The following is a 19298-nucleotide window of genomic DNA, read 5'->3' as shown; positions in this document are numbered from 1 at the left end:
ACCACCAGCCCCCACTCCCCTCCCAGAGCCAGGAGAGAACCCAGGAGTCCTGGCTCCCAGCCCCCCCTGCTCTAACCACCAGCCCCCACTCCCCTCCCAGAGCCGGGGAGAGAACCCAGGAGTCCTGGCTCCCAGCCCCCTGCTCTAACCACCAGCCCCCACTCCCCTCCCAGAGCCGGGGAGAGAACCCAGGAGTCCTGGCTCCCAGGTCTCCATTGGGGGTGGGGGGGTGTGACTATTTCCTTTGACATGCGGGGGGGGGGCTGTTTGGCTATTTGCCAGTAGCCAAGATGGCTGCCAACGGGCGTTACTAAGGGCAACACAGCTCCGTTGCCAGCGTCGAACATGGCCGCCAAGGCTTCCCCCATCATCCAGGGCGATCACGTGACGAACTGTCAGCGTCCCTTCCCCTGTGTGACCCGGCAGAACCAGATCAGCTGGTGTTTGCCTCCCGCCCCCCTTCCTGCGGGGTAACCAGGGCCTGGGGGCGGTCTGGGGTTGGGGGGCAGGGGGGGCTGGGTTCGTGGGGGCAGGAGGGGGGGTCTGGGATTGGGGGGCAGGGGGGGCTGGGTTCGTGGGGGCAGGTGGGGGGGTCTGGGGTTGGGGGGCAGGGGGGGCTGGGTTCGTGGGGGCAGGTGGGGCAGGAGGGGGCATCTGGGATTGGGGGGGCAGGTGGGGCTGGGTTCGTGGGGGCAGGAGGGGGGATCTGGGATTGGGGGGCAGGTGGGGCTGGGTTCGTGGGGGCAGGTGGGGCAGGAGGGAGGGTCTGGGATTGGGGGGCAGGTGGGGCTGGGTTCGTGGGGGCAGGTGGGGCAGGAGGGGGCATCTGGGATTGGGGGGCAGGTGGGGCTGGGTTCGTGGGGGCAGTGGGGAGGTGGGGCTGGGCTGTGAGGTTGGGATTGTGGGGTCAGCGGGTTTGGGGAGATGGATTTGGGGGATGGGGGGCAAGGCGAATGCTGTGGGGCAGGGGGCACCCAGATAGAAACATAGTGGTGGGGGTGGGGGCTTGGGGAGGAGTGAGGGGACTGGGGCACAGTGGGAGGCGGGGGGATTTGGGGGGCTGTGAGGCTGTGTATAGGGAGGACAGTGGGGGATTTTTGGGGGGCAGGGCGATCCTGGGGGGCAGTGGGGTTGAGGGAGCTGGGTGGGGGGCAGACAGCTGGGCATGGGGGGCTGGAGCATAGCCTCATGCTCCTCTCACCCCCTGCCCCTCCCCCCACTCTTCAGCTGCCTGTTGCTCGGAGCCGGGAGGGGCCCCCCCAGAATCCACCGCTCCTGCAGCATGGCGCAGCAACGCGGGGTGAACAGCCTGCGTTTCAACCAGGACCAGAGTAAGCAGCACCCCCTGAACCCCACCTCTGCGCCCTGGGGGGAGAACCCAGGCGTCCGGGACCCTGCCCCCTCCCCTGCTCTAACCACCAAACCCCACTCCCCTCCCAGAGCCAGGGGGAGAACCCAGGCGTCCGGGACCCTGCCCCTTCCCCTGCTCTAACCACCAAACCCCACTCCCCTCCCAGAGCCAGGGGGAGAACCCAGGCGTCCGGGAAGCCCCCTCCCCCGCGGTGGACTGGGGTTTAATCCGCTCTCTGCCCCTCCTTCCAGGCTGTTTCTGCTGTGCGATGGAGTCCGGGGTGCGAATCTACAATGTGGAGCCGCTCATGGAGAAAGGGCACCTGGGTAAGGATGTGGGGAGGGCAGGGAATGGGGGGCCTGGCTGGCTCGGGGGGGGGCATTGGAAGTGGCATTGGACTGCACCCTGATTTTCTACCCCCCCAGATCACGAGCAGGTGGGCAGCGTGGCCCTGGTTGAGATGCTGCATCGATCCAACCTCTTGGCCATTGTAGGGGGAGGAGGGAACCCCAAATTCTCAGAGATCTCAGGTATGTATCCCGGGGGGGGGGGGGACGGGACTGGGAGCCAGGACTCCTGGGTTCTCTCCCCAGCTCTGGGAGGGGTGGGGGGGTTGTGGAGGTAGCACTGTCTGCTCTCACCCACGTCGCCCCCCGGCAGTGCTGATTTGGGACGACGCCCGCGAGGGGAAAGGTGGCAAAGACAAGCTGGTTCTGGAATTCACCTTCACCAAACCTGCCCTGGCCGTGCGCATGAGACACGACAAGTGAGTGTGAACCCAGGCGTCCGGCCTCCCAACCCCCCTCCCCGAATCACCAGCCCCCACTCCCCTCCCAGAGCTGGGAAGAGAACCCAGGCGTCCGGGCTCCAACCTTCCCCCTCCTCTGCTCTAATCACTAGCCCCCACTCCCCTCCCAGAGCTGGTGACAGAACCCAGGAGTCATAGAATATCAGGGTTGGAAGGGACCTCAGGAGGTATCTAGTCCCACCCCCTGCTCAAAGCAGGACCAATTCCCAGCTAAATCATCCCAGCCAGGGCTTTGTCAAGCCGAGCCTTAAAAACCTCCGAGGAAGGAGACTCCACCACCTCCCTAGGGAACCCACCATTCCAGTGCTTCACCACCCTGCTAGTGAACCAACCTGGACCTCCCCCACTGCAACGTGAGACCATCGCTCCTTGATCTGTCATCTGCCACCCCTGAGAACAGCCGAGCTCCATCCTCTATGGAACCCCCCTCAGGTAGTTGAAAGCAGCTATCAAATCCCCCCTCATTCTTCTCTTCTCCAGACTGAATAACCCCAGTTCCCTCAGCCTCTCCTCGTAAGTCATGTGCTCCAGCCCCCTGATCATTTTCATTGCCCTCTGCTGGACTCTCTCCAATTTGTCCACATCCTTCTATAGTGCGGGGCCCAAAACTGGACACAATACTCCAGGTGTGGCCTCACCAGTGCCGAATAGAGGGGAATAATCACTTCCCTCGATCTGCTGGCAATGCCCTTACTAATGCAGCCCAATGTGCCGTTAGCCTTCTTGGCAACAAGGTCACACTGCTGACTCATATCCAGCTTCTCGTCCACTGTGACCCCCAGGTCCTTTTCTGCAGAACGGCCGCTTAGCCACTCGGTCCCCAGCCTGTAGCGGTGCCTGGGATTCTTCCATCCTAAGAGTCCTGGCTCCCAGCCCCTCCCCTCCCCAACCACCAGACCCCACTCCCCTCCCCTCGCCAGGAGAGAACCCAGGTGTCCGGGCTCTTGTGTTTCAGGATCATCATTGTGCTGAGGAACCGTATTTACGTTTATTCCTTCCCGGAGAACCCCACCAAGCTCTTCGAGTTCGACACGCGGGACAACCCCAAAGGTACAGACCCCCCAGCATGACGCCCCCTCCCCGCGGCGCCCCCTGTCCAGCCTGGCACCCCCCAGCCTCCTGCTCTCCTCCCCAGGGCTCTGCGATCTCTGTCCCAGTCTGGAGAAACAGCTGCTGGTGTTCCCTGGGCACAAGTGTGGCAGCCTGCAGCTGGTGGTGAGTGGGGAGGCCCGAGGGGGGGCGGGATCCATTTCCCTTTCCTGCAGAGGCGACGGGCAGCATGGGGTGGCCAGGAGGGGGGTCACTGTGAGGCTGTGGGGGGGCAGATGTGGGGGGAAGGGCACACCGGGGCAGCCCGGTCTCAGTCCCACCCCCACCCCCAGGACCTGTCGAGCACCCAGCCGGGCACCTCGTCGGCACCGTTCACCATCAACGCCCACCAGGGCGAGATCGCCTGCGTCTCCCTCAACCAGCCGGGCACGGTGGTGGCGTCGGCTTCCCGCCAGGGCACCCTCATCCGCCTCTTCGACACCCAGAGCAAGGAGAAGCTGGTGGAGCTGCGCCGGGGCACGGACCCCGCCACCCTGTACTGGTGAGAGCCCCGGCACTGCCCCCTCCCCCGGGCACGGACCCCCCCCGGCACTGCCCCCTCCCCTGGGCACGGACCCGGCCACCCTGTACTGGTGAGAGCCCCGGCACTGCCCCCTCCCCCGGGCACGGACCCCCCTGGGCACGGACCCCTCCCCCAGGCACGGACCCCCCTGGGCACTGCCCCCTCCACCCTGTACTGGTGAGAGCCCCGGGCCCTGCCCCCTCCCCCGGGCACGGACCCCCCCCGGCACAGATCTCCCCAGCCCAGACTCCGCCACCCTGTACTGGTGTGAACCCCGGCACTATCCCCTGGGCACAGACACAGCCCCCCCGACCCTGCCATGGACCCCCCCAGCACTGTCCCCTCTCCCAGGCACAGACCCCACAACGGACCGCCCCCCCCAGCACAACCCCCCCCCCCGGCACTGCCCCCTCCACCCTGTATGGTGAGAGCCCCTGCCACAAACCCCCCCGGCACTGCCCCCTCCTCCGGACCCCCCTGTGCACTGCTCCCTCCACCCAGTACTGGTGACAGCCCCGGGCACGGACCCCCCCCGGCATTGCCCCCTGGGCATGGACCCCCCCCCCCCCCGCACTGCCCCCTCTCCCAGGCACAGACCCCGCCACGGACCCCCCCCCCCACACTGCTCCCTCCATCCTGTACTGGTGAGAGCCCCGGGCACGGACCCCCCCAGCACCCCCTGGGGGGCATTGTTGGGGGGGAGCACTGCCAGGGGGAGCACGCGGCGCTCGGTAACCCCCCCCCCACCCCAATCTCCACAGCATCAACTTCAGCCACGACTCGTCGTTTCTCTGCGCGTCGAGCGACAAGGGGACGGTTCACGTCTTCGCCCTCAAGGACACGCGCCTCAACCGCCGCTCCGCGTAGGTACCCCCCTGCGACCCCCCCCACGGCCCCGCTCCGCGTAGGTACCCCCCCGCCGCCCCTCAACTGCCACTCCGCGTAGGTACCCCCCTGTGACCCCCCCCACCGCCCCTCCACGTAGGTACCCCCCCGCCGCCCCTCAACTGCCACTCCGCGTAGGTACCCCCCTGCGACCCCCCCCACGGCCCCGCTCCGCGTAGGTACCCCCCTCGAGCCCCCCCCGCTGCTTGTGTAGGTACCCCCCGCCGCCCCTCAACCACCGCTCCGCGTAGGTACTCCCCTGCCGCCCCCCCCCCACGGCCCCGCTCCGCGTAGGTACCCCCCCGCCGCCCCTCAACCGCCGCTCCGCGTAGGTACCCCCCTGCGACCCCCCCCACGGCCCCACTCCGTGTAGGTACCCCCCTGCGACCCCCCCCCACGGCCCCGCTCCGTGTAGGTACCCCCCCGCCGCCCCTCAACCGCCACTCCACGTAGGTATCCCCCCGCGACCCACTCCGCGTAGGTACCCCCCTGCGACCCCCCCCCACGGCCCCGCTCCGTGTAGGTACCCCCCCGCCGCCCCTCAACCACCGCTCCGCATAGGTACCCCCCTGTGACCCTCCCCACGGCCCCGCTCCGCGTAGGTACCCCCCCGCCGCCCCTCAACCGCTGCTCCGCATAGGTACCCCCCTGCGACCACCCCCACGGCCCCGCTCCGCGTAGGTACCCCCCACCGCCCCTCCGCGTAGGTACCCCCCTGCGACCCCCCCCACGGCCCCACTCCGTGCAGGTACCCTCCTGCGACCCCCCCGCTGCACCTCAACCACCGCTCCTTGTAGGTACCCCCCGCAGGGCTGCCCTGCCACCCCCAACCACTGCTCTGCATAGGTACCCCCCCAGGTTCCCCTCCAACCGCTCAGATACCCCCGGGGGCCCCCCCCCACTGCTCAGGTACCCCCGCTGCCCCCTGATGCGTCTCTCCCCAGGCTGGCGCGCGTGGGCAAGGTGGGCCCGGTGATCGGCCAGTACGTGGACTCGCAGTGGAGTCTGGCCAGCTTCACGGTGCCAGCGGAGTCGGCCTGCGTCTGTGCCTTCGGCCGCAGCTCCGCCAAGACCGTCAACTCCGTCATTGGTCAGTGGGGGCAGGGTGGGGGGGGCAGGGTAGGGGTCTCACCCCCCCCCATCTCACACCCATGTCCGTCCCCCCCGCAGCGATCTGCGTGGACGGCACCTTCCACAAATACGTCTTCACGCCCGACGGCAACTGCAACCGCGAGGCCTTTGATGTCTACCTGGACATCTGCGACGATGACGACTTCTGAGGCCCCTGGGGACGCCCTCCGCCCGAGGCCAGAATTGCACGGGGGGGGGGGGGGGGACGCTGTTAATGGACTTCTAGCTATGGGAACATTAAACTCCGGCTGTGAGATCCACCACCCTCTCCCGCTCTCACCTGGCATCGAGATGCAGCCACCTCTGGGGTGGGGCAACAGCTGTACATAACACTGCACTGGAAGGGCTCACCCCGCACGGAGCTGCAGCTCAGTTTGAAACAGCTGGGGCGTGTTGGGAATTGAATCCAGACCCCCTGCTTTCACACCCAACTGCCTGGAAGGGAAAAAGCCTGGCTTTTACCCTCTACTGCTCCTCCCTTTGCCTAGTGGCACAGACACACCCCACCCTCAGTCGCATTGTAATACGCTGTAAATTCCCCCCCCCCCCCCGTTCACCGCTTGTGTATGGTTATGATATTTTGTACAAAGTATGCCGTGTGCGGTATCATTTGAAAAGCCATCATCTGCTGAACATCATTGTCCTGTTACAATGTGTGTATCAACGTCAGAGAGGGAGTTAGGAGATTTCGCTCTATGACTGTTACTGAAACATATTGTGAGTCTGGAAACCATCCGCAGACTAACCCCTTAGACATAACTACAGGACCATGAACAGAAGGCCCAGATATCAGCCCTGGAGGACTCAGAGCTGCTAAATACCCCCTATGCCCCAGAGCCGGTGACATCACCTGCCTCGCCCCCCCTTACACAATGGAACAAGAGCATGGGGAAGACAAAGCAATCCCCCTGGAGCCTATGGGAGGGGCTGGGCCTAACGAGACAGCGTTCTCATTAGCCAGAAGTACGACGAAGGGGTGGGGGTGGGAACGCGTTCGCTGGGAGAGTTACTGCCCTGGTGAAGATTAGGAACGGGCTTGTGATTTTCCCTTTGTCACCAACGCCGAGCTGTGCCCGCGCCCCATAAGCGCTTAAAAGCGTTTCCTAGTCAATCGGCACCGGTGGGTTTGTGGCTGCGGTTCGGGAGCTGCTGGGGGCTCTATTAAAGTGACGCCCGTAGGACCTCGTGCTGCTCTGGCAGTAGGCAAACGGGACGAGACGGCACCTTGCTGGGGGGCGAGGGGTCTGCGGGTGGCGCTCCCTGGCCCATGGCTGAGGCGAGCAGCGATTAAAGGGGGCACAACGGCACACGTGTCATGAACCTTGTATTGCAGTAATCAACCCGAAAAGCAAAGACAGCGAGTGCCTGTCGTCCGCCCGCGGCAGGTGCCCCATCGAGGGGAAAGGCTCATATCCCATCCCACATCGCACTGTGTCCATGGAGCCTGGCCCCCAGCCCACTTGTAGGTCCTACACTAACAAAAACGGAGGGCCGTATTCCTCTGGTCCTGCTGGCCATCTGGAGTTTAGCAGAGCACACGCCAGGATTTATAGAGGAGCCTTTATCTTGCACCTGCTCCACAGAGTCAGCCCCACCCCCCCTTGGGGGGAGAAATGGCTCGGAGCCCAGGGGCTGGTAATGTTAATGCAGCTGGTCCCAGGTTTATGGGGGGGGGGGGGTTAGTAATGGATGACACCCCCCCCGCATACCTGTGATCCTCACTGCCTGCTGCGGGAGTGGGGGACGGGCTGGAGCAGAAGGCGGCTTGTCTCATGCCTGGGGGGGTGGAGATCAAGGGGGCTAGCCCTAGAGGAGGTGTGGGGATGGGAGCAGCCATCCCCAGTGAATGCATTGGGGTGGGATGGACCCGACCCCCCAGTGGATGGGGGGGGGGGGGAAGAAAGCCCTTTCTCGCTGCTGGTGAGTTGTTTGGCACGGCTGTAGCCCTTTAAGAGAGTGGGTTGGTCCATCATGGAGGGAGCGGGGGGGGAATCTGAACACCCCCCCCTTGCCTGTGGCGCAGGGCTCAGAGCCCAGTGGCCGGGTCCTCCCCGAACTTCATGCGGTGAGCCAGGGCCTTGGCTGGCAGCAGGGTCTGGGGCAGGGAGAGAACGGAGGTCAGAATGGAATGGGCTGGCCTACGCCCCCCGCCCTGGACAATGGAACCGCCTACCCCCCCCCGGCAATAATGGAATGTCCCAGCCTCCATGCATACGCCCCCCACTCTCCGGAGAGAATGGAACAGTCCCTGGAAGCGCCCATTGCTACATAAGGGAATGTACTGCCCCAGACACTAAATCCCCCCCCCCCAACCCGTAGTAGTATATCCCACCCTAAGGCATGACACAGCCAGGGAGAATGGATCATCCCAGCCAGCAGTAATTCCGCCCCCCCCCCCCCCCCAGTCAGCAGAGAATGGACCCAGCCAACGGCTGCAGATGGGGGACCCTAGCGACCAGTGACGGAGAAGCCCAGCCCGAAGTGGCAGTCTCCTCCTGCTGTAATGGAATGTTCCTCCCCCCCCCCCGCCCAGAACATGGAATAGTCCCTGCAGAGTATACTCCTCCCGGCACCACAATGGACCATCCCACCCCAGGAATCACATGATCACTGGCGAGAAGGGATTGGTGCACTCCCCCGTTGCCAGGGAATGGGACGGTCCAATTCCTTCAACACAATGGAATGCCCCACCCAGGAAATTACCCCCCATTGGGGGGGGCACACCTGGCATCAGACCATTCCATTATCTTATGCACTCGGGGGGGGGGGTTCCTCCTGGGGCTGGAATATTCCATTACAGCAGGGGTGGAGGTGGGACAGGTGTGTGACTTGCTCATGGGGGGGATGTTCCATTCTAGCAATGGGACGGGGGGAGTGTTATTCCCAAAGTTGGGACGCTCCATATGGCAACGAAGGCAGGGGGAGGAACATCCCAGCCCCAAGAATTAACCCATTCAGCCCCCAGCCAATCAGCAACCGCCCCCCCCATCTGCCCCCTGCCCCCACCCCTCACGTAGGCAGGGGTAGAGGGGGAACCCTGACCAGCCTGGAGGGGGGGCTGTGTCATGTGACCATGAAGGGAGGCGTGGCTTACCGGGTGATGGACGTATGATTGACAGGTGTAGCACCAGACCGACAGGTCGGCGTAACTCAGCACCAGGGGGTGGCCGGAAACCGAGCCGTGAGCCAGCATGTGCTGATTGACGTAACGCCCGCAGAGCACCTGGGGAGAGAAAGGGTTAACGGCCACAGGGGCTGCGGGTCGGGAGTGAGGGGCTCCGGCAGCGCTGGGCTGGCAGGGGCTGCGGGTCGGGAGTGAGGGGCACCGGCAGCGCTGGGCTGGCAGGGGCTGCGGGTCGGGAGTGAGGGGCACCGGCAGGGCTGGGGAGGGTGGGGGGCTGCGGGTCGGGAGTGAGGGGCACCGGCAGGGCTGGGGAGGGTGGGGGGCTGCGGGGTCGGGAGTGAGGGGCACCGGCAGGGCTGGGCTGGCAGGGGGCTGCGAGTCGGGAGTGAGGGGCACCGTCTCACCCGGTAACAGTCCAGGCAGACCCAGTTCTCGGCCTGGCTGCCGCACTCCTCACACGGCGCCAGCACGTCCAGCCCGGCCGGGGGAAGGGGCTGGAGCGATTCCAGGTGGGGACACCAAGGCAGAGGGGTCACGGCGTAGAGCGTCCCCTGCAGAGACACGAGGGAGACAAGGATCAAACCCAGGCGTCCGGGCTCCCGGTCCCCCTGCTCTAACCCACCAGCCCCCCTCCCCTCCCAGAGCCGGGGAGAGAACCCAGGCGTCCTGGCCCCCCAGTCCCCCCTGCTCTAACCCACCAGCCCCCCCCTCCCCTCCCAGAGCCAGGAGAAAACCCAGGCGTCCTGGCCCCCAGCGCAGCAGCAAATGGGAGCACTCATCGGGGGGGGGGGGGGCGGGCTGGGAAATGGGGTGTGGGGGGGGGTACAGAGGGAAGCAGAGACTCCGGCGAGGAGGGTGGGGGCGCAGGGGAGGGCCCAGCCGGGGGGTGGGCAGCACTGAGGATTAAGGAAACGGGGGGGGGGGGGGCCGCGTCAGGGCTCACCGTGTCTGCGAACTCCACCCCCAGGCTGACGGAGGGGGAGGGGAGCAGGGCGGCTGCTTCGTCCAGGAGGCTGGGGGGGTCCTGGGAGAGAAAAGACCCATGAGCTGAGACACCCCCCCCCGATCCCCAGGTGACTCCCATCCCAGGGCATCCAGTGCAGACCACCCCCCCCCCTTAATAGATCCTCCCCCCCCACCACCCCCACCGCCCTACCTCTGACACCTCTGAAGCTGGAGGCTCCTCCCCTCCAGGGGAAGCCCCGCCCAGCAGGGCGGAGTCAGGGCTCAGCTGGGCTCCCAGCCTCAGGATGTCATCGTCGGAGCCCTCGGAGACGGGGGGGCTCTCGGACCCCCCTGAGGGATCCTCTGGTGGGGAGTCCTCCCGGATGGGGCCCGGCTGCCCGGATCGGGGCCTTGAGTCCTCCCGGATCGGCACTGCGGGAGATGGAGATTACGTAGCGCAGCACCCTGGGGCGGGGGCAGGGCCGGGCGCTGCGCAGGGGGCGCTCTCCCCCGGCAGGCAGGGCTTGGTGCTGGGAGGGGGGGGCCACGCTGGGGGGGGCTCGGTGCTGGGGAGGGCGCAGGCACACTTACCGCCAGTCGCAGGCAGGCCCAGTATCTGCGGTGCTCGGCACTGGGGAGGCTCGGCGCTGGGGAGGTCGCTGGGGGGGGGCCACAACGGGGGGGGGCGGGCGGGCAGGCAGGCAGGCACACTTACCGTCCAGTCGCAGGCAGGCCCAGTATCTGGGGGGCTCGGCGCTGGGGGTGAGGGGTTTGGTGCTGGCGGGGGGGGGGGGGGGGGGGGGGGCGGGACGCACTTACCGTCCAGTCACAGGCAGGCCCAGTATCTGGGGTGCTCGGCGCTGGGGGTGAGGGGTTTGGTGCTGGCGGGGGGGGGGGGCAGGGGGGCAGGCACACTTACCGTCCAGTCGCAGGCAGGCCCAGTATCTGCGGTGCTCGGCGCTGTGAGGGGCTCGGCCCTGGGGATGGGGGCCGCGCTGTGAGGGGCTTGGCACTGGGGGTCCGCTGGGGGGGGGCCGCACGGGGGGGGCGGGGGGGGCAGGCACACTTACCGTCCAGTCGCAGGCAGGCCCAGTATCTGCGATGCTCGGCGCTGGGGGGGCTCAGTGCTGGGGGTGGGGGCCGCGCTGTGAGGGGCTCGGCACTGGGGGGGGCCGCTGGGGGGGGCTGCACGGGGGGGGGCGGGGGGGGCAGGCACACTTACCGTCCAGTCGCAGGCAGGCCCAGTATCTGCGGTGCTCGGCGCTCGCCCGGGCCAGCGAGTGCAGGGCACTGGGGTGTGGCGCTTGCAGGCGCCCCAGCTCGGGCAGCGGGTCCCCCAGCAGGGTCCGGGTGCACATGGTCATGGACTCGGAGATCGACACCAAGTTGTAGCCTCCCTGAAGGGGGGAGAAGAGAGCTGGGTTTGGGGGCGTCCGTCTGTCCAGCCCCACCCTCGGCGCAGCACCAAGAGACACCGGGCCTCGACCCCGGCCACATCCCCGCCCTGCCCGGAGCTGGGCTGGCGTCTCCCGGCCCTGATTCGCGACCGGGAGCCACCGACCTCAGGGGCGAATCGCTTGGAACTGGCCGGCAAAACGGGCATCAGGAAAACCCAACTCGGCCAAGAACAGGGACTCGGCAGGTCACCGCGGGGCGCCCAGCACGGGCCGGGGTCAGCCCAACGTCGCCCGGCCCGGCCCCGGCGGCACCTCCCTGCCTGGCGTCTCGTCGGCTCAGCCCAGGCCAGACAGAGAGGAGAAAACTGCGTATTCAACACGGGATCACTTAGCGAGTCCTGTTCAATAAATACTTATTAAAGTGGATATTTACTATTAAATTATAGCACATAGCTAACTACCTTATTAATTACTTTAATATATAACGTTAAATTTAATGTGATTTAACGTATCTATAATATAGAGTAACAATAGTAACGTTAAACATTCTAGTGTTTTCCTACATCGTCGCTTTCCTATTGACTATAAAATATACATAGTAAATGAATTACAAATCTAGCACAGATAGTAACTTGAACAGCTGTCTTGTCTAGTACACAATCTATAATTCAGCGGTTGGTTATATTGTTTTATTCAGTAGATAGTAGATAGTAGCTAAAATGATATAGTACAATTTATCTTTACTACAATTAATTTTAGATCTCTATGTAATATACAATCAGTATTAGACAGAACGATTTCATATATCTCACCACATTCTATAATCACATATGTATTTAATATATTATATCTTAAAAATAAGACCGTAAAATTGATATTTAATACATGATTAAAATAGAGATTTATCTACTTTATAGTAAATAAAATATATGTAATATTAAGTATATTACGTATCTAGGATATATTGAATGTATTATTGTTCAAGTTTATCGCAAAGAAAAATTCTTTTAATGATCATTTTGTTCACATTTAAATATAATGAAAGGATTTCTCAAATCCGCAATATTAGATTATTAGAACATTCAGTATCAGATCGATGGTAGTAATCATATGGCTCCATTTGATGACTGTTAAGGCTAGACTGGATATTAACTCCAGATCACAGTCAATGAACGTGCTAAAGAAGATTCTAATGCAGATGAACTGACAGGTTAATAGTATCTGAAAGCCACGGAGCAGCAGGACCAGTTGAATCAATAATAAAGGGATTGAGGCAAATATTAAATCTCACGTCCGTCAGCCGCACGCCTGGGCTGGGGTTCAGCGGTTCTGCCCCGGACGGGATTTGCTTTCCCCGGGACCCCAGAAATTTCAGATTTTCCTCCCGTTTCAGAGCCAGGTTTCCCCTCCCCGGGAGAGTTGGTCGTTTCCCGCAGACTTGGCTCCCCCAGCACCTTAGCGCCTCGGGACGTCCCTGGAGGCTTTGCGGGGAATTGGCACCAGCAGGCAGCGGGTGAAGCGTTAACCGAGCGCCCGGGCCCCGCCCCCGCCGGAGTTAACACCCCCCAGCCAGCGTGGCCCGGCATCCGTCCGCCCTGTTTAGCTCTGGGCTTTGCCCCATTCCCCGCCCCCCTGAGCCAGCCAGTCCCTGCCCTGGGTCGGGTGGGAGCCGGCACCCCCCACAGGGGACAAGCCCTGCCCCACTCCCTGACCCCCCTCAGCCAGCCAGCGCCCCCCAGAGGGCACAGGCCCCTACCCCACGTACCTCCAGTACCAGCACGACCCGGCCTCCTGCCAGCCCCAGCAGGAGGTGGGTCATGTGGGCGTAGCCCTCGGGGCTCACCAGGTAGCCCCCCAGCGGGTCCCCACGGGCGGCGTCAAACCCAGCCGACACCAGAACCAGCTCTGGAGCGAACTGCAGAGAGAGAGAATGAGAAGCTGAGACCCCCCACCCCCCGGCCGGTGGACCCAGGCATCCGGGCTCAGCTCCCCCACCCCCTCACCCCCAGCCCCTGCCAGCGGATCTAGGCATCCGGGCTCCCCCCTCCCCTCCCCTCCCCTCCCCTTCCGGCGCTGGGAGAGAACCCAGGTGTCCGGCGCACCTGGTAGGCGACGGGCAGCACCAGGCGGTGGAAGGCGGCCAGGTACTCGGCATCGCCCATGCGGGGGCCGTTCCAGGGCACGTTGAGGGTGAAGCCACGGCCCCGGCCCCTTCCCCACCCGGTCGGCGTCAGCGTCCTCAGAGGTGGGGAAGAAGGTGCCGTGGTCGTAACGGTGCAGAGAGACGTACAGCACGCTGGGGGGGGGCGGCGGGGTTAGTCCTGCTCGGACCCTGTCCCCCAGCCCCTCCCCCTCCCCCACCTGCATTGCCCTGGCCCCTCCCCCTCCCCCACCTGCATTGCTGCCCCCCGACTGCCCCATCACCACCCCTCCCCTACCTGCATCGCCACCTGCTGCCGCCCCTCCCCCACGTGCATCGGCCCTGCAGCCACCCCACTGCCCCAGTCACCGCCCCTCCCCCACCTGCATCGCCGCCCCGCTGACACCCCCCCACTCCACCCCCCAGCAGCCTCCCCACCAGAGGACAAGGTACCTCGGATCTTCCTCAAACATGTGCTGGGTACCGTTGCCATGGTGAACATCCCAGTCCAGGATCATCACCCTGACAACGAGGAGAAGGGATGATGAGGATGGAACCCAGGAGTCCTGGCTCCCAGCCCCCCCCCGCTCTAACCACTAGACCCCACTCCCTCCCAGAGCTGGAGAGACAACCCAGGAGTCCTGGCTCCCAGGCCCCCTGCCCTAACCACCAGCCCCCCCTCCCCTCGCAGACCCAGGGAGAGAACCCAGGAGTCCTGGCTCCCAGCCCCCCTGCCCTAACCACCAGCCCCCCCTCCCCTTGCAGACCCAGGGAGAGAACCCAGGGGGCATCCAGACCCCCAGCCGCCCCGCAGTGTAACCTCCAGCCCCCCGCTCACCTCATGGGCCGTCCCGCCAGGCGCTGCGCGAACCGAGCTGCCAGGGCGACCGAATTGAAGAAGCAGAAGCCACAGGCTGTGTCGGACTCGGCGTGATGCCCGGGGGGCCGGACAATGGCCACGGCGTTCTGCACCTAGAGCCGGGCACAGAGCACACCGGGGCTGAGACGGTGCCGAGGTGCAGCCACCTCTGGGGCGGGGCAGCTGGGGAACAGCCGCACAGAACAGTGCCCAGCGAGCCCTCCCCGAGCGGACAGCTGCAGCCACCTCTGGGGCGGGGCAGCTGGGGAACAGCCGCACAGAACAGTGCCCGGCGACCCTCCCCGAGCGGACAGCTGCAGCCACCTCTGGGGCGGGGCAGCTGGGGAACAGCCGCACAGAACAGTGCCCGGCGACCCTCCCCGAGCGGACAGGTGCAGCCACCTCTGGGGCGGGGCAGCTGGGGAACAGCCGCACAGAACAGAGCCCGGCGAGCCATCCCCGAGCGGACAGGTGCAGCCACCTCTGGGGAAGGACCCTCTGGAACGGGAAGCGAAGTCTCATCTCCAAGTGAAGACACAAGGAGACGGAACGAAAACCCCTTAATGAGGATTTGGCCTGAACGCCGGGGTTCACATTCTGAGTCTTGGGGGGGCAAAGGGAGGGGGGAAGGGCAGGGGAGAGTGTGGCCCCTGGTACCCCCCCCGCCCCGAGTCCCTCCCCCTCCCAATGCCTGGCCCCGACTGCCAGGGGAGAGCCCCCAGCCCCGCTCCCCTCACCTCGCCCTCCAGCACGGCTCGCACGGCGTTGAAGGCAGAGCCGGCTGCCAGCCGGGCGCACTCGTAGGAGCTGGCGCAGATGTAGATGGAGTTGTACTGGTCCCCCTGGCGGTGCAGCTCCCGCGGCTTCATGCCAGCTGTGGCCTTCACCCTCTGCACGTACGCCAGGCTGCAAGGCAGGCAGAGAACCCAGGAGTCCGGGCACCCAGCCCCCCCTGCTCTAACCACCAGACCCACTCCCCTCCCAGAGCCGGGGAGAGAACCCAGGCGTCCGGGCTCCCAGCCCCCCCCTGCTCTAACCACCAGACCACTCCCCTCCCAGAGCCGGGGAGAGAACCCAGGAGTCCTGGCTCCCAGCCCCCCCTGCTCTAACCACCAGACCCACTCCCTCCCAGAGCCAGGGACAGAACCCAGGCGTCCGGGCTGCCCCTCCCCCATTACCTGTGGCACATTCTTAGCTCTTCTTCCTCAGCGCTGCGGGCCGGGATGCGGCGGCATCGCTCCGTGAGCCGGAGCTCCCTGTGGCGCTGGAAGATGCGGGACACCCGCTGGGGCAGCTCCGGGTGCTGGCTGTGGGGCGGGGGGGAAGGGAAAGACTCAGAGCCCGGACGCCTGGGTTCCAGCCCCCCCCCCGCTCTAATCACCAGCCCCAACCCCGTTCCAAGAGACGGGGAGAGAGCCCAGGCGTCCTGGCTCCCAGCCCCCCCCTGCTCTAACCACCAGCCCCCACTCCCCTCCCAGAGCCAGGGAGAGAACCCAGGAGTCCTGGCTCCCAGCCCCCCCCTGCTCTAACCACCAGCCCCACTCCCCTCCCAGACCTGGGGAGAGAACCCAGGAGTCCTGGCTCCCAGCCCCCCCATCTCTAACCACCAGCCCCCACTGCCCTCCAGAGCCGGGAAAGAACCCAGGAGTCCTGGGCTCCCAGCCCCCCTGCTCTAACCACCAGCCCCCACTCCCCTCCCAGAGCCGGGAAAGAACCCAGGAATTCGGGCTGTACCTGTCCCACATGTTGTAATGCTCCGTCATGCGTTCGTCATACACCAGGCCAGTGCGGGCAGCCGGGAGGGGTCGTGTCACCTCACGGGGGTCTGGGGGGGTCGTGGGGGCTGGCTCCTCTTCCACATCTTCTGGGGGGGTGTCGGCCTCTGGGGGGGGGGGGGAGGAGATCAGAGCCAATCCCCTGAGCTATGGGGGGTGACATCAAATCGGGGGGCACAGTGGGAGTTTGAGGGCAGGGTATAGCAGGGGGATGGGGTTGTGGGGCTCCTGGCTGTGGAATCGGAAGCTGGGGGCCAGGGGACCCCCAAAGAGGTTGTGGGGGCAGGAGAGGGTACCCCACAGGGGCTGGGATGGGGCATCTCAGAGGAGCTGAGGGACCCTGGAGGGGCTGGGGGCGAGCAGGGGGACCCCCGGGGGCCAGGACTCACCCCCTCTCCGCAGGCTCCGCCAGTATTTCTCGTGGATCGCGAGCGTCCTGGACACGGAGCTCAGAGCGCTGGGGAAGGGGAGCAGCCCAGAGTCAGTGGGGTGCAAACGTGGGGCCGCCCCACCCCCACCCGCTCGGACCCCGCTCACCTGCGACAGGGGGCAACAGGCGGCTCCAGCCGGGGACAGGGGTCCCCCAGGAGGGTCCTCAGGGCCGCACAGACCCCCTCGGCCAGGGAGCTCAGATTGTAGCCACCCTGGGGACGGGGGGAAAACGGGTCAACAGCACCCCCGGCCCTGAGCTGCAGCCACCTCTGGGGCAGGGTGGCTGGGGAACAGCCACATATAACGCCGCCCGGGGCTGAGCTGCAGCCACCTCTGGGGCGGGGTGGCTGGGGAACAGCCACATATAACGCCGCCCGGGGCTGAGCTGCAGTCAGTTCTGGGGGGGAGCCTGTGCCGTGGGTCAGCTCCACACTCACCTCCAAAGACAGCAGCACCTTGCCTCCCGCCAGGGCCATGAGCAGATGAGTCAGGTGAGCGAAGCACGCGGCCGACGCAGCCATCTCGCCCTAGGCGCAGACGCAAAGATCAGTTTACCAGGCTCTCTCCCCGCCCCACAGTGGGGCCCCCCACCCAGCCCCCTAGACCGGCCGCTGCCCTTTGAAACGAGTCCCAGGCCCCCTGCCTAGCCCCTGGGGCGCCCCCTGAGGGCAGCGCTGCGAAACGCGGCGGGATGGGGCGGCACTTACCTTGGGGTCCCCGAGCACAGAGTCGAACCCGGCGGCCACCAGAACCAGCTGGGGTTGGAACTGAGAAGAGAACAGAGGAGATCGCAGCCCGGAGCCAGCACGCCCCGGATTGCGGCCAGCGCCCCCCGGAGGGGACGGGCCCTGCTCCTTTCCCACCCCCCTGAACCAGCCAGTCCCTGCCCGGGGGCCGGGTGGGAGCCGGCGCCCCCCAGAGGGGACGGGCCCTGCCCCATTCCCCGCCCCCCCGAGCCAGCCAGTCCCTGCCCTGGGGCCGATGGGAGCCGGCGCCCCCCAGAGGGGACGGGCCCTGCCCCATTCCCACCCCCTGAGCCAGCCCCCTGCCCTGGGGCCGGGTGGGAGCCGGCGCCCCCGAGAGGGGACAGGCCCTGCCCCATTCCTGCCCCCCACGTACCTCAAAGGCCACTGGCAGTAAGACGTGTAAAAAGGCAGCGAGATAATCCCCGTCCCTCATTCCCACCTAGACGGAGAGACGCAGACCAGTTAGATGGGTCTGCGGGAGGTGAAATGCAGCCACTTCTGGGTTGGGGCGGCTGGGAAACGGCGGCACATAACACCTCCCAGGGACGGCTCACCCCCCACGCAGCCCCCGCCCCGGGCAGGGCACCTACCGCGTTCCACGGCACGTTAATGTTGAATCCCTCTCCGCGGCCCTGCCCCACGGCGGGGCTGTCGGAAGCCGGAAGGTGGGGCCAAAACCTCCCCTGCTCGTAGCGATGGACGGAGAAATAGAGAACGCTGCAGAGAGAAGGGGCAGACGGGGGGCAGTGACTGGTGCCCCTCACTCCCGACCCGCAGCCCCCTACCCCCCCTCCCGAGCCCTGCCGGTGCCCCTCACTCCCGACCCGCAGCCCCCTGCCCCCCCCAGCTCTGCCGGTGCCCCTCACTCCCGACCCGCAGCCTCCTGCCCCCCCCAGCTCTGCCAGTGCCCCTCACTCCCGACCCGCAGCCCCTGCTAGCCCAGCCCTGCCCCCCAGCTCTGCCGGTGCCCCTCACTCCCGACCCGCAGCCCCTGCTAGCCCTGCCCCCCACAGCTCTGCCGGTGCCCCTCACTCCCGACCCACAGCCCCTGCTAGCCCGGCTCTGGGTTCCCCTGGCTCCAAGCGCCTGGGACCGACCTGGGATCCTCCTCGAAGAGGAACTGGGTGCCCTGCCCATGGTGAACGTCCCAGTCGACGATCAGGACTCTGGAAGGAAACGAGACTCTCGTGACGGGGGTTGCTCGTTAGTGGGTCTCAGCACCAGCCCCCCCGGGCCACGGACACCCTGGCTCTAGGCTCTCCCTGCTCTGACCACCAGTCCCTCACCGTTCCACTCCCAGTTTTTGCCGGGCGTATCTGGCCCCGATGGCCAGGTGGTTGAACATGCAGTAACCATCCATCTTATCTCGGTGGGCGTGGTGTCCTGGCGGCCTGGAATGGAGACAAACAGGGTTAGCGGAAGGCTCGCTTGATGCTGAGATGCAGCCACTTCTGGGGTGGGGCAGCTGGGGAACAGCCGCACATAACACCGCACAGGTACGGCTCGCCCAGCGCGGAGATGCAGCTGTTCTCTGGCTGCCCTGCCCCAGAGGTGGCTGCAGCTTGGCGTCGTCCTGTTAAATCCAGCTCATGTCGCGAGCCGGATCTCGGCACATGCTGCCTGGGTGGTTTTTCCCACGGAGAAGGAGAAAGATGAAGACTGGGGAGGGACCCCGGCTAAAACCCTCGAAACCCAGCGCGGCCTGGGGCAGGTCTAGGAGGTGGGGGGCGGAGAATGTGAAGGGCTCATCTAGGGACTGGGGAATGGGGGGGTTCTGGGCTGGCTGAGACAGGAGGGGGATTGGGATTAAGGCGGATTTGAGGACTGGGGGGCAGGTTTGAGCCCCGGGGCAGCTGAGATCAGGGACAAGGCCCAGCGGGACAAAGGACCAAGCAGAGACTAGCCCAGGGGCCGGCCGCCTTTCCGAAGCGCTGGGCCGAGTCTGCGTTTACTCACTCGGGTTTAGGGTTTCGCGAGCTGGTCGTGCAGATGATCGTTTTCAGAAGGGCTCGGTCTAGGTCTAGATTATAGAACTAAACTATTGTATGTCAAGTCAATAAGGCTTTTAAAAAGTTTAAGAAGCTTCATTTCAA

The 19298-nt window shown here is 65.3% G+C and overlaps 2 protein-coding genes across 5 annotated transcripts; one reads left to right on the top strand and one right to left on the bottom strand.

The window, feature by feature from the left end:
- The first annotated feature begins 327 nt into the window (after nucleotides 1–327).
- Nucleotides 328–6420, top strand: LOC101949359 (WD repeat domain phosphoinositide-interacting protein 4). 4 transcript variants are annotated; one of them, XM_065571224.1, is made up of 11 exons: nucleotides 329–470; nucleotides 1228–1331; nucleotides 1603–1677; nucleotides 1777–1881; nucleotides 2012–2117; nucleotides 3115–3209; nucleotides 3295–3374; nucleotides 3542–3750; nucleotides 4533–4634; nucleotides 5601–5746; nucleotides 5827–6420. In XM_065571224.1, exons 1-11 carry the CDS (start codon nucleotides 346–348, stop codon nucleotides 5934–5936), a joined length of 1257 nt encoding a protein of 418 aa, XP_065427296.1. In that variant the 5' UTR covers nucleotides 329–345; the 3' UTR covers nucleotides 5937–6420. The 4 variants fall into 4 exon arrangements, with proteins under 4 accessions (XP_065427297.1, XP_065427296.1, XP_065427298.1 ...); XM_065571226.1 differs by lacking the exon at nucleotides 3295–3374; XM_065571227.1 differs by lacking the exon at nucleotides 5601–5746 and having other exon boundaries at nucleotides 5827–6048.
- A 674-nt stretch (nucleotides 6421–7094) lies between these two features.
- On the bottom strand, nucleotides 7095–18715 carry LOC101932281 (histone deacetylase 6). The gene is given in 22 exon segments (XM_065571201.1): nucleotides 7095–7882; nucleotides 8882–9010; nucleotides 9316–9462; nucleotides 9855–9935; nucleotides 10068–10288; nucleotides 11079–11253; nucleotides 13019–13168; nucleotides 13356–13469; nucleotides 13471–13549; nucleotides 13847–13915; nucleotides 14232–14365; nucleotides 14990–15158; nucleotides 15431–15559; nucleotides 15987–16134; nucleotides 16417–16484; nucleotides 16565–16671; nucleotides 16897–16986; nucleotides 17167–17226; nucleotides 17579–17644; nucleotides 17796–17922; nucleotides 18303–18371; nucleotides 18492–18715. Coding segments are annotated over 22 exon segments (2475 nt in total). The 5' UTR covers nucleotides 18566–18715; the 3' UTR covers nucleotides 7095–7813.
- Nucleotides 18716–19298: the final 583 nt, after the last annotated feature.

Source organism: Chrysemys picta, chromosome 17 (genome assembly GCF_011386835.1).
Source record: "Chrysemys picta bellii isolate R12L10 chromosome 17, ASM1138683v2, whole genome shotgun sequence".
Lineage (NCBI taxonomy): Eukaryota > Metazoa > Chordata > Testudines > Emydidae > Chrysemys > Chrysemys picta.
This window is presented reverse-complemented; position numbering and strand designations above follow the sequence as displayed.

What these genes read in the sequence shown, in the direction of transcription:
- LOC101949359 (XM_065571224.1), top strand. Translation starts at nt 346, where the DNA reads ATGGCCGCCAAGGCTTCCCCCATCATCCAGGGCGATCACGTGACGAAC. An exon ending in CCCGCCCCCCTTCCTGCGGG is followed by an intron (nt 471 to 1,227) that starts GTAACCAGGGCC and finishes CCCACTCTTCAG; the next exon opens with CTGCCTGTTGCTCGGAGCCG. An exon ending in CAAATTCTCAGAGATCTCAG is followed by an intron (nt 1,882 to 2,011) that starts GTATGTATCCCG and finishes GCCCCCCGGCAG; the next exon opens with TGCTGATTTGGGACGACGCC.